The 14,606-nt window shown below is 37.0% G+C and overlaps 1 protein-coding gene across 5 annotated transcripts in view; it reads left to right on the top strand.

Moving 5' to 3' along the window:
* Nucleotides 1–14,606, top strand: part of LOC113065937 (GTPase IMAP family member 8-like) — a 167,696-nt gene that overhangs the window by 138,210 nt on the left and 14,880 nt on the right. For 4 of the 5 annotated variants that reach the window (XM_026237487.1, XM_026237492.1, XM_026237479.1 and 1 more), the window contains one exon: nucleotides 8,150–8,428. The exons of the other annotated variant lie outside the window; for it this stretch is intronic. In XM_026237487.1, coding sequence (XP_026093272.1) covers nucleotides 8,170–8,428 — 259 coding nt within the window. In that variant the 5' untranslated portion in view covers nucleotides 8,150–8,169. The remainder of the gene's footprint in view (nucleotides 1–8,149; nucleotides 8,429–14,606) is intronic. 5 annotated transcript variants of the gene reach the window in all.

The raw sequence follows: 14,606 nt of genomic DNA, 5'->3' as shown, positions 1-14,606 counted from the left end.
TAGTTTATATGTTTAGAAATAGATTATGTTCATTATTATTGTCATGTGTTTTGTACTGTACTGTTGTCTCAGCGGTAGACATGAGGTAACCTGAGTTAGTTGTGCTTGACCCTCTATCAATGCCGTTTTTCGTAGCACTTTCCAGACTCTGTTCTGTATGTATTCATGTGTTTTGGCAGAGGAATGGTTCTTGAGCAGAGCTCTGAAGGGGAGGCTGTGTTCTTTTATTTCAGTTGATTTTTATCTAAGGCTTTGTGGCTGGAACTCAGTTACAGCTGTGTTTCTATACTCACCTCTTTATTTCTGATCTACTTGTTCTTTCTTTCTGTGATACAGCTGGTTCATCACTGATGTCACAGTTCACTCAGTGTCTCAATTTACTCATTTGTTTTCATTCACTCTGTCAAGTGGACTTTATTAGTCACTAAAATAGGGAATATAGGGTGCAATTTCAGTTTGAGCTCTGATTACTCTTGTTGATTCACAGTATAATGCTTTAGGCTTCTTCATAGCAAACTGAAGTTTGAACAGTATATTACAGTTTTAATGGAAAATAGTATGTTCCTTTAGAATTTGGCCTTTTTAAGATAATTTTTTGTACAGTAAAGCAGCCTATCTGACTAAAGTGACTTCATCATTACATTATTAATAAGTAAACATATTAGTAAGTTATGAAGCATTTACTGGAACTAGAGATGGGCAACAATATAGTAATATAATCACGCTATAATTTTTCTTGACAAAACGATAACAGTTTGATATAATACAGTACAATAAAATGTTTACATGTTTATGTTGATTACAAATCACCATCGTTTACCATAAGTTCAGTGTAGTAGCACTAAATGCTAAAATGTATGACAAAAAAACAACTGGTAGCTGTGGTTGACAGAATTTTAGCATAAAAAATATGGTAGCAACATTTTAGGTTTCATAGCTTTAACTTGGATTTACATTTAAAACAAGTAACTTCATTAACTGATATAATGTTATTAAACCAACCTTTTGAAGTACTGAAATCTGTAAAAATGTACTTTTGTAATACACTGAAAACCACCAAAAGCAGGTGGTGATGAGGAAGTCACATGATGAGCCAAAGGTCATCACAAACAGCTTTTAAATATGAACAAATATAGAAGGTGTACAGTGTCAACACAAACACTAAACACCATCCTGGTAACACATGTGAAACTGAAACAATGCTCGTTGAAACAATGAACATTAATTGAACAACATTAGATGTTACATACAACCCTATCCTGCATTAAAACAACACAGGAGAAGGAAGGAGGGATAGTTATAAAGGAGGAGGAATGGATAATGGAAGTATCAATGGAATGTCATAAGGCACATAAATGGTAATATGATAAGATAGTTTATTACGCCTTCTCAGAAGTCACATCATGATAGTAAAACCAAAACGTTTTCTGGGAATGCTCAAGAGGAATACATACTTCCTTACAAGATATCTTTAAATGTGTGATACTGTGTAACAGTAAAGTATTATTCTTTGGATACATGCCCCAGGAATTGTTAAAAAGAGATAAATATTTTATGTATATATTGTTGGTAGCTGTTAAAAAGAGTTTTACCAAAACAAATGGTTATCACGGGAGAGTCCTACCCTAAATGCATGGATGGAAATCACATTGGATATCTATACAATGGAGCAAATAACAACATTTGTAAATCATTAAATGGAATCATAAAACATCTAATAGACCTGTTTTTATCTTTAAATCAAATATTTGTTTAAATGTATGTAAAGAAAGTTTACTCCCTATACAGGGAGTGCAGAATTATTAGGCAAGTTGTATTTTTGAGGAATAATTTTATTATTGAACAACAACCATGTTCTCAATGATTCCAAAAACTCATTAATATCAAAGCTGAATATTTTTGGAAGTAGTTTTTAGTTTGTTTTTAGTTGTAGCTATTTTAGGAGGATATCTGTGTGTGCAGGTGACTATTACTGTGCATAATTATTAGGCAACTTAACAAAAAACAAATATATACCCATTTCAATTATTTATTTTCAGCAGTGAAACCAATATAACATCTCAACATTCACAAATATACATTTCTGACATTCAAAAACAAAACAAAAACAAATCAGTGACCAATATAGCCACCATTCTTTGCAAGGACACTCAAAAGCCTGCCATCCATGGATTCTGTCAGTGTTTTGATCTGTTCACCATCAACATTGCGTGCAGCAGCAACCACAGCCTCCCAGACACTGTTCAGAGAGGTGTACTGTTTTCCCTCCTTGTAAATCTCACATTTCATGATGGACCACAGGTTCTCTATGGGGTTCAGATCAGGTGAACAAGGAGGCCAAGTCATTCGTTTTTCTTCTTTTAGACCCTTTCTTGCCAGCCACGCTGTGGAGTACTTGGACGCGTGTGATGGAGCATTGTCCTGCATGAAAATCATGTTTTTCTTGAAGGATGCAGACTTCTTCCTGTACCACTGCTTGAAGAAGGTGTCTTCCAGAAACTGGCAGTAGGACTGGGAGTTGAGCTTGACTCCATCCTCAACCCGAAAAGGCCCCACAAGCTCATCTTTGATGATAGCAGCCCAAACCAGTACTCCACCTCCACCTTGCTGGCGTCTGAGTCGGACTGAAGCTCTCTGCCCTTTACCGATCCAGCCACGGGCCCATCCATCTGGCCCATCAAGACTCACTCTCATTTCATCAGTCCATAAAACCTTAGAAAAATCATTCTTGAGATATTTCTTTGCCCAGTCTTGACGTTTCAGCATGTGTGTCTTGTTCAGTGGTGGTCGTTTTTCAGCCTTTCTTACCTTGGCCATGTCTCAGAGTATTGCACACCTTGTGCTTTTGGGCACTCCAGTGATGTTGCAGCTCTGAAATATGGCAAAACTGGTGGCAAGTGGCATCTTGGCAGCTGTACGCTTGACTTTTCTCAGTTCACGGGCAGTTATTTTGCACCTTGGTTTTTCCACACGCTTCTTGCGACCCTGTTGGCTATTTTGAATGAAACGCTTGATTGTTTGATGATCACGCTTCAGAAGCTTGGCAATTTTAAGAGTGCTGCATCCCTCTGCAAGATATCTCACTATTTTTGACTTTTCGGAGCCTGTCAAGTCCTTCGTTTGACCCATTTTGCCAAAGGAAAGGAAGTTGCCTAATAATTATGCACACCTGATATAGGGTGTTGATGTCATTAAACCATACCCCTTCTCATTACTGAGATGCACATCACCTAATATGCTTAATTGGTAGTAGGCTTTCGAGCCTATACAGCTTGGAGTAAGACAACATGCATAAAGAGGATGATGTGGTCAAAATACTCATTTGCCTAATAATTCTGCACACAGTGTAGTGTGTTGGTTAATGTGGTCCAAAGAGAGTGAACAGGCTGGCAGAGCCAGGTTGCGTGAAGATAGGTGTCTGTGCTCACAGAGGTGCACTGTGAGTACTGTCTGTGTCAGATAATTTCATTTTAAATAATTTACTCTGAGTGATGTGGATTCTGTGGATGGTTTTATATTGTATGAGTTGTAAATTGGTGTTGGTGGTCATAGTAAAGGTGTTCCTGCAGATCTGTGTCCAGAAATCCGGGTTGGAGGATAGCATGAGGTCACTTTCCCACTTCTCCTTGGGCAGGGTTATTGTGGGGTTAGATGAAGTGATGAAGCTGTAGAGTATAGATATAAGTTTTCTTGGGTGGTTGCCTATCTCTAATAACTTATAACTTATTTTAGAAGGCTGTAGGGTGTTGGTTAGAGTTATTTTGCTTTGAATTAAAAATTTAAGCTGTTGGTAGTGGAGAAATTGGTCTCTCCCAATCCCGAATTTCTGGACAATTGAGGGGAATGACATAAATGTATGATTTTCAAATACGTGGTGAAGCTGGGTGATGCATTTTGTTGCCATTTGGGGAAGTGGATTGGTTTATTGTAAAGACGGAGATCAGGGTTGTGCCAGATGGGGGTATACCTACATGGAGCTTGGGGTGATTTGGTGATTTTGTTGGTTTTCCACCAGGCTGACAGAGTTGTTGCTATTGTAATGTCATGATAGAAGTCTAGTTTTTTGATTGACTGTGGTAGAAAGGGGAAGTCTGCGATTGAGTTGGGGGAGCACAAGTATTGCTCAAGATCAAGCCATGGATCGGAATGTGTCTGTTGTTGAGTCCATTTATATAGGTATTGTAATTGGTTTGCCAGGTAGTAGTGCATGAAATTTGGTTCTTCAAGTGTTTTGCGTTTTGGAGTGTTGTAAGTGCTATCCTTGGTTTTTATTTTTCCAGTAGAAGTGAGTGGTGAGGGAATTAAATTTTTTGAACCAATAGTCTGTCAGGGTAATTGGGATCATTGAAAATAGGTAATTGATCTGGGGGAGTATCTTCATTTTGATTGTTGCTATACGGCCTGTGAGCGAGAGTGGGAGCTTGTTCCATCGTTTATAATCATCTTCTATTTTCTTGAGGAGTGAGGCATAGTTGAGGTTGTATAGTTTTGACACCCTGGGGGAAATTGAATAAATACTTGATGTTACCCGTGTTTAGGGGAAGGGAGGGGTCATGAGCTGCAGAGTCCACATCGTCTCCTAATAGCGGAAGCATAGTTGATTCATTCCAGTTGATTTTGTAGTGAGAGACTTTTGAGAATTTGTTGATGACATTGAATGCTTCGTTAAGTGATTGGGATGGAGTTTGTAAGTATAATAGTAAATCATCTGCATATAGACTAATTTTGTGTTGAGAGTTGTTGACTTGGATTCCTTTAATTTTATTGTTTTGGCGTATTGCTGCTGCGAGTGGTTCGATGAATATGGCAAAGAGGGATGGAGAGAGTGGGCATCCCTGTCTGGTTCCTTGGTGCAGAGTGAAGCTTGGTGAAGTGATCCCATTTGGAGAAGTGTATAATGTTGTTATCCATTGGATGAACGACTCTCCAAAACCAAATTTACGGAGGGTGGTGAATAAAAATGTTCAGTTAACCTTGTCGAATGCTTTTTCTGCGTCTAGTGATGCAACTATAGTTTTTTGTGACTGTCCTTGTGCAATGCTGATGAGATTGAAAAGTCTGCGGATATTGTCTTTTACATTTCTATTTTTGATGAAGCCTGTCTGGTCTGGGTGAATTAGTGAATGCATAACTGTTTCAATCCTGGAAGCTAGTGATAATTTTCAGATCAGTGTTGATTAATGAAAGTGGGCGGTAACTAGAGGGATGCGTTGGGTCCTTGTTGGGTTTCAGAAAAACAGTAATGAGCGCTGTGTTCATATGTGTGGGAATGGTACATGTAGTTTGGATTTCTGTGAGTAATTTGTTAAAAGTTGGAGATAAGAGGTCCCAAAAGTGTTTGTAGAATTCTGCCGGTAGTCCGTCGGGTCCAGGTGATTTATTGTTTTGCATGCTTTGTAAGGCTTTGATAAGTTCTTCAGGGGTGATGGATTGTTCTAAAAAGTTTGCTTGTTCTGTGGTTAATCTGGGAAGGTCCAGATTGTTAAGAAAAGAGTCAATTTCAGATTGTAGAGGTTGGGTGCCGTTAGTGTACAAAGAACTGGAGAAATGGCAAAAAGAGTTATTGATTTCTTGAGGATCCAGCTTAGTTTTGCCTGAAGTGTCCAGAATAGATGGGATGAGTGATTTGTCTTTTTTGTATTGTAACATGTTGGCCAAATACTTTATTGCTGAGGTGAAACTGATCATATTTGAGTTGCTGTATACAGAACTGTGTTTTTTTGTTTATGATACTATCTAATTGAGTCCTAAGTTGCTTGAGTTCAGTTTGTACTTCTTCAGATGGGGCGGTAAACTGTGGATTGCTAAGCAGTTTTTCAATTGTTGTTGCTGTTTTTTCTTGTGTCATGAATATGATATAATTATGCCTCTCATGACTGCTTTGCCCGATTCCCAAAGTGTTGATGGTGAGATTTCTGGAGAGTCGTTCATCTCCAAAAAGGATGCCCACTCTCTTCTTATAAGGGTGGCAAAATTGGGGTCTTCTAGTAGAGAATTGTTGAAGCGCCATCTTGTAGAGATTTTATTTTGTGCTGGGATGTTTAATGTTAAAGATACAGGGGCATGGTCACTGATAATAATTGAATGGATAGTATTTTCTAATATCTGTTGAATTAATATTGTTTTGCTAACCAAAAAAAAAATTATTCTAGAGGAAGAACGGTGGGCTGAAGAGGCATATGAATATTCTCTTAGCAGTGGTTTTCTTGCTCTCCAGCTATCGCCAAGGCCATAATCCGTCATTTATTGTTTAATTACTTCTGATGAGTGACAAGTTCGTCTATTACTGTGATTATGTGTACGGTCAAATGATGGGTTGAGAACAGTATTGAAATCTCCGGCTACTATGAGATTTGTGGAATTGTACAGCAGAGAGAAGAGATTATGAAAGAAAAGTGGGTCATCATAGTTTGGAGCGTAAATGTTTGCTAGCGTAAAAGTTAAGGGATTGATTGATATATTGATGATAATAAATCTACCTTCTGGATCTGAAATTGAGGAATTAAGAGTGAAGCTGATGTTTTTATTTATCAAGATAGAAATGCCTCTTTGCTTACTATTAAATGTAGATGAGAATATTTTGTCGATTTGTTTGAAATGGAGATGTTGTAGTTCTGTATCCGTTAAGTGTGTTTCTTGTAAGAAGCAAATATCTGCCCTTAATTTAACGAGGTGGTTAATTACTTTAATTTTTTTAGGGGTAGTATGAAAGCCACGTACATTCCATGTTATCAGTTTAAGTGTTTGCATGATTAAATGTAAATACTAATAGTATATAAGATGTGCTATGTGTACCTAAGATAGGTACCCATGATATGTAGTGGGAGGGAAAGGGGGAGGGGGAGGGGTGAAAGTAGTTTCCAGGCTTGCTGGCTGGCTCCTTCAAACAGACACAAAACATAGATGTACAGAACACAAATATAAACGCTGGTCTGCACATAAATAGACAGGACACATATACAAAAAACCGACATACACTATGTGGGAGACATAGAGAATGGCGAGTAACAAGAAGAAAAAAAATACTGGGAGATAATAACACAATGCATGTGTTGCTGGATGCAGACATGGCATTGTGGGAATAGAAGAGAATAAAGAGGAGAAGAAAAAAAAAAAAAAACGGAAGAGAAAATAAAAAAAGAGTTCAGTAATAACTATTGGGGTGGTGAATGAAATATGTAACAGGTTATGGCAGTATGGTTATAAAGAATGCATTTTGGAACAGTCAGTGTTAAAATGGAAAGTGAAAGTTTAGTTGGGATACAGCCACGTAGTGATGTTTGGAGTGTTCCATCCACTTAAAGTTTGTCTACCGATAATGTAGCTCGCTTTCCTTTATGCTACATACAGTTAAAAGGTTTAACATTAGGCCTTTGTAAAGATAAGATAAAAATATGCAGGATAAATGTGATAAAACACTGATGAAATATTGCTTCAGAATAAATGGTTTGCACCACTAAAAATACATAAGTACAGAATATTGTCTGCTATGTATCTCGTAATAATAAATAGCATTTTTGACAATGATATTTTCTTTTTACATTGAACATATTCAGTATTACATATATGGATGTAATGTGTATTTCTCTTACAGGTTTAGGTCTTAAACTTCATACAAGGTGGTATTAAAAAGGTCTTAAAAATGTTTAATTTAACTTTATATCTGTAGAAACTTTGCATCCCACTGCACTTTTAGACATGCATTCACAAACTTCCCTAAGCACTTGCCCTCAGAAGAATTCCCACTGCCATTTTAAAGTGCATTCCACTTTGTGAATTGGACGAGAGAAGTTTATATGGACAGAGCCACCTCCCCTCGATTTAGACAGAGGGAGCGAGTCTGCTTCATATGCACACTTCAGGCCGCCCCATGATTATGAAGTCATCACATATCGTGTTTTATTTATCCTCACCCCAAACACCTCTATAATATATAAATGTTTTTTTTTTTTCACTTTTATAAGAGCATAACTCCCCAAGCATAACTTTATACACATTGAATGCTGCACCAAACAAATTTGTTAATGGGAAAAATGTAAACAATAAACCAACTCCATAGCACATAGCAGATTGTAGTGATCAAGGGCTTTGGTCGTTCCCAGATCACTTGAGATCCATATGTTAATATCTTTTTCTTCTTGTTCTGCAGTTGTGAATCAGTGAAGTACAATGGCGCCTGTTAAAGCGCTGCTTCTGAACTCGCTGGAGGACCTGGAAGAAAAAGAACTGAAGCTGTTTCAGTGGCACTTAAAGAATGATCATGATTGTATGTCAAAGTGTGAAATGGAGAAAGCAGATCGGTTAAAAACAGTGGATAAGCTGGTGGAATGTTTTGGCCCAGAAGAAGCTGTAAAGATCACGGTCAAAATCCTGAAGATATTAAAGCACAACCAATTGGCTAAAAAGCTGCAGGATGTACAAGACCAAGGTATAGTTTTAATTCACAATGACTGTATGGTGAGCTGTAACGTGCAGCTGTTACACGTTTGAGGGTGGAGAGAGCGCTGTACATTCACTCCCCCACCAACAATTCATGCCGACCGAGACTCGAACTCACAACTTTTGGATTGTGAGTCTGACTGTATAATTATTAGGCCACAACTTATTCTGATAACTTTATAAAATTAATCAGAATGTAGCTGATTATTATTTTTTTACTCATTGATGTGTGAAATTCCCCTTAAAATAAACGTGATACTCTGCTCCCTATGTGTGTGATGCTGCTCCCGTTTGAAGCTTAAGAATTGATTCAGCATTTCAACACTTCTTTAAGGATTTGTTGAATTCGACAAAGCAGTTTAAAAAAACAATGTACTGATCTTGTGAGTTAGCCAATTTTTACAATACTAATATTTTTTAATTGACTGTATTACAGAAACACTGATCCTTTAACAATGCATTATCGCAAACCACACACCAATTGGACCAATTTTGCAATATAAATTCTCTACTGCCACAAATACTGCCTACACAAAATACAGATTTTATGTACATTTTAAATGTACCTATACTTTAAATCAGCCTTTGATCTTGGCTTTACTGCATGAAAAAAAAAAATCCTTACCTTGCCAAAGCACTGACAGACCATTGATCTAATGGTGTTGTTGAGCACTCCAAATGGAAACTTTGCATGCAATAATCAGAGGGAGAAATTGACAGCACTCTGATATAGTGGCAGATATTATACAGATATTGTCAGACTGACAGTACTCTAGTCCAGTGTTTTCCAACCTTTTTTCTGCCGTGGCACAGTTTTGAGAGGTAAACGATTCCTACGGCACATCACTTAGCACAAAAAAAAAAGATAGAAAGGAGGAAAGGTCCTTTTTTTCCCCAATAATTAAACAATACATCGTCAGAGACGCTTGGACTTAACATTTCCTGAAAATCATGCTCAAATGGAGTTTACACATTTTTTTGATGAGCAAATGACAGAGGTGTTTGTCTGTCATTAGAATGGCCTCATCTAAGGCAGTAAATTAATCACATCATGTTTTCATCAATTTACACTTAGAGGTTATAAAATGTATTGTTACTATATGAGTTCCTAGTTGTTTTCTGTTGTTGTTGTTGTAGTTGTTGTTTAGTACATTTGGCCAAAGTCTCTTGATATAAAAGATGAACCTCTATGCACAGAATATTAAAAAAATTATAGTTACATATATATATATATATATATATACTTATATACAGTATTGTTCAAAATAATAGCAGTACAATGTGACTAACCAGAATAATCAAGGTTTTTCGTATATTTTTTATTGCTACGTGGCAAACAAGTTACCAGTAGGTTCAGTAGATTCTCAGAAAACAAATGAGACCCAGCATTCATGATATGCACGCTCTTAAGGCTGTGCAATTGGGCAATTAGTTGAATTAGTTGAAAGGGGTGTGTTCAAAAAAATAGCAGTGTGGCATTCAATCACTGAGGTCATCAATTTTGTGAAGAAACAGGTGTGAATCAGGTGGCCCCTATTTAAGGATGAAGCCAACACTTGTTGAACATGCATTTGAAAGCTGAGGAAAATGGGTCGTTCAAGACATTGTTCAGAAGAACAGCGTACTTTGATTAAAAAGTTGATTAGAGAGGGGAAAACCTATAAAGAGGTGCAAAAAATGATAGGCTGTTCAGCTAAAATGATCTCCAATGCCTTAAAATGGAGAGCAAAACCAGAGAGACGTGGAAGAAAACGGAAGACAACCATCAAAATGGATAGAAGAATAACCAGAATGGCAAAGGCTCAGCCAATGATCACCTCCAGGATGATCAAAGACAGTCTGGAGTTACCTGTAAGTACTGTGACAGTTAGAAGACGTCTGTGTGAAGCTAATCTATTTTCAAGAATCCCCCGCAAAGTCCCTCTGTTAAAAAAAAGGCATGTGCAGAAGAGGTTACAATTTGCCAAAGAACACATCAACTGGCCTAAAGAGAAATGGAGGAACATTTTGTGGACTGATGAGAGTAAAATTGTTCTTTTTGGGTCCAAGGGCCACAGGCAGTTTGTGAGACGACCCCCAAACTCTGAATTCAAGCCACAGTACACAGTGAAGACAGTGAAGCATGGAGGTGCAAGCATCATGATATGGGCATGTTTCTCCTACTATGGTGTTGGGCCTATTTATCACATACCAGGGATCATGGATCAGTTTGCATATGTTAAAATACTTGAAGAGGTCATGTTGCCCTATGCTGAAGAGGACATGCCCTTGAAATGGTTGTTTCAACAAGACAATGACCCAAAACACACTAGTAAACGGGCAAAGTCTTGGTTCCAAACCAACAAAATTAATGTTATGGAGTGGCCAGCCCAATCTCCAGACCTTAATCCAATTGAGAACTTGTGGGGTGATATCAAAAATGCTGTTTCTGAAGCAAAACCAAGAAATGTGAATGAATTGTGGAATGTTGTTAAAGAATCATGGAGTGGAATAACAGCTGAGAGGTGCCACAAGTTGGTTGACTCCATGCCACACAGATGTCAAGCAGTTTTAAAAAACTGTGGTCATACAACTAAATATTAGTTTAGTGATTCACAGGATTGCTAAATCCCAGAAAAAAAAAATGTTTGTACAAAATAGTTTTGAGTTTGTACAGTCAAAGGTAGACACTGCTATTTTTTTGAACACACACCTTTCAACTAATTCAACTAATTGCCCAATTGCACAGCCTTAAGAGCGTGCATATCATGAATGCTGGGTCTTGTTTGTTTTCTGACAATCTACTGAACCTACTGGTAACTTGTTTGCCACGTAGCAATAAAAAATATACTAAAAACCTTGATTATTCTGGTTAGTCACATTGTACTGCTATTATTTTGAACAATACTGTATATATATACTGGCTACAAGACTCTTCTCCGCTTTATAAACACACAGAAACATAAGTCTTTTTAGACAGTGTTTCTTCAGTAAAACAAATGCTGTACTTACTCAAACAACAGTTCTTTATTTACTCTGTCTAAAAGTAGATGTCTGTCTTCAAACTGTGTATCTGGGCACTTCATTCTGAATGGAGGCAGGGTGGAATCATGATGTTTGACAATTTGAGGATCCAATGGCGTTAAGAGGTTTAGTCACAAGCTGTTTCAAATTCTTTTCATTGGTTAAATATTTGAAAAACCCACAAACAGACATAACAAAGACCAATAGCGCTTATTTAAAATAATAATAATAACAAACTGCTGTGGCACATTGGTTGGGAAACACTGGTCTAGCCCAATGATGTTGGGGGATTGATCCAGTGTGAGCAGCAATCATATTTCAGGGTTGCCATGCTAATCATCACCCTGCTTAAATGTAGTGCCAGTACGTGTGCTCATAGGTACCCACTCCTGCTGGTGGCGCCCTAGGTTACCACCTAGCTCACCTATGTCTAGAAACGGAACTGAGTAAATGTGTTCAAGTTTATGACACAATAACACATTAACTAATGCAAAAAAGAAACATAACTTAACCATCAGATTGATGGATGAAGTGTGCGTCATATCTTGTTTTTCTTCTGAGGTAAATTCTGGGTTATTCCTCTCAGCGTGTCTTCCAGAAGTGAACAGTAGCCGCGATAAACTTGACTATCCTCACGTTTTGTTTACATTGGATGTTTACATGTGCGTGCATCTCACGTGGTTCCCTATCAAAAGGTAACTCCCGTTGCATCGTCATTGGTGACTGTATGGGGGAAACTCTGGTTTACTCTGTTACTGAAGCCTGATTTGTTAATGTTTGTGTAGCTGCACAAACCAATGGTGCTTGAGCCTGCCAGAGGGGGTGGAGCCAGAGCACCATTTCATCAGAATCTTCTCCTTGGCCGGTGGACCAATGCTATTTCTATCACTATTCAAATCATCCCCTGGGCTGGATTAAACACCTGGCCTGATTTTTGACACCCCTATTTAAAATTCATTCTAGGGGAATTTTGCTATATATATATATATATATATATATACATATATATATATATATATATATATATATATAAACATTTTGGACGCAAGAGAATCATCTCAAATTGATAAAACATTATGATTCCCATTAGGGACGTATTTAACATTAAAGCACTATGTTTTGAGAGAGCACTATGTTTTGCCAGTGAATTTAAATTTTGACACCGTGAGTTAATACAAATAATTACCAAATGTCCTCCAACCAATACGCCTGTATACAGTAGGTGGCCAACCAAAATGATGGTTCTACCGCCGCGTCTGCAAAGTCCATTTGCAGCCTTTGTCCACTGAGTGGCACTTTAACCACAAGTTATCAAACAAGCGCATCAAAGCACATTTTCACAAATAGACGTCAGCTTTGCTTAGCTGATGTGTTACATTTGACGGCTGCAGTCAAGCAAAATTAAAGAAAAACACTGTAGTTAAAATATTTAATATTCACAGATGAAGATTTATTACTTGAAGTTATGTGCGTTTCTAAGAACGAATTCAAGCAGGATAAATGTCAAGCCTGTGCCTGAGCCTGTGCTTATATTTTCTAAGCTAACATGGTATTAAACCATATTTTAGATTTGACACATTTAAAGGGTGTGCAGTATTATTTACATAATATGAAATGTGTGTTATATTAATCTAAAGAAATTGTGGTTTACTTTGCATCGGAGCATTAAAAGCATTAAAAGTGGTAGCCTATTTTAGTGAGCTAGGCTACATGGATTAATATGCAAAATGTCAATATTCTCACATATTAGGCCTATATTTAAAAATTCCTTTAATAAAACAACATGCATTTTTTTATTCATTACCTGTCCTTTGTTTTGACAGATATCTTCTCTGGAAAAATATATTTGTCTGTACACTGATTATGAAATTGGGACCCACTTTATATTAAGTGGCCTTAACTACTATGTACTTACATTTTAATTAATAGTGTAGTACAATGTACTTATTGTGTACATGTTTTTACAATGCACTTATATTTAAAACAAAATACATGTAATTACATCTGTATTTAATTTCTGTAATTACATTTATAATTACACTGTTGACACATACTTTACACCTTAACCCACCCTTAAACTTACCCATACCTCCAACCCTCTCCCTAACCTTACCCCTATCCCACCTCAGTAGCAGCAAAAGTGTTTTACAATACAATATGAACACAATAAGTACATTGTACTTATTTTTTATGTAAGTACATAGTAGTTAATGCCACCTAATATAAAGTGGGACCAGATATTGTTGCATGTTTAATTAATTATTTCCTTTATTTTAAGTAAAATGTGAGGCACTGTATAATTTAATTCCCATTATTTTTGCCTAATTAGCCTAAAACAAGAAGCGAATTAATGAAACCTGGACGATTTAGCAAAATCATTGAAACTCTAAAGAATGGACAGATTAATAAAACATCCTCACGATTAAACTCAAGTTTTCTCATTATAATCATCTCGTTATAATCAACAAAATGCACATGATGTAAAAAAGAGCTTCTTTAATTGACATCTTCAGAGATTTTAAAGGGAGTCTTCTTTTCTTGCATTCATATAATTTAAGTAAAAAAATACAATTGCAGCCACAATTAAATGCAGGTGTGTAAAATGTCAGAGTGCCAGATTTGCGTGGTGCGTGTGATGCTGAGTGTGATGTGCAGCATTTATTCTTATTTGTTTTATCTTCATTACAAATCTTGTTTGGTTTTATTTTGGATAATTGCATATGAATTTTTTTTTTTTGTAATGCATATGCAAAATGTGAATTAATATTCATCAGACATGGGGACTTGTGACTTGGTGACTTGGACTCGAGTCGATCCGAGTCGCTATTTTTATGACTTGAGACTTGACTTGACTTGAGAGATGATGAATTGAATGACTTGAGTGTTAATCACACCATGTTTTCAGTTTAAATATAAAATATATGAATTAGTTTTAAAAATAAAGTTGATTACTCAGCTGGAGCGCAGGCTGAGAATAGCGTCGGGACACTATTACTATCATCAGTCACGTCCTCTCTACCTTACGCACACCACGCCCACTTAGATCAGATATCATATCACATCAACATGTCAGCCTGAGGGTTACCGACGGTCATCGCTTTTGTCTTCAATAATTCGCGCCTAAAAACGCGTGGAAAACGCTGGGTGCGCCGCTTTCTCCTTCT

Source organism: Carassius auratus, chromosome 4 (assembly GCF_003368295.1).
Source record: "Carassius auratus strain Wakin chromosome 4, ASM336829v1, whole genome shotgun sequence".
Lineage (NCBI taxonomy): Eukaryota > Metazoa > Chordata > Actinopteri > Cypriniformes > Cyprinidae > Carassius > Carassius auratus.
Note: the sequence above shows the minus strand (reverse complement) of the source record. Positions and strands in the feature narration are given on the sequence as shown.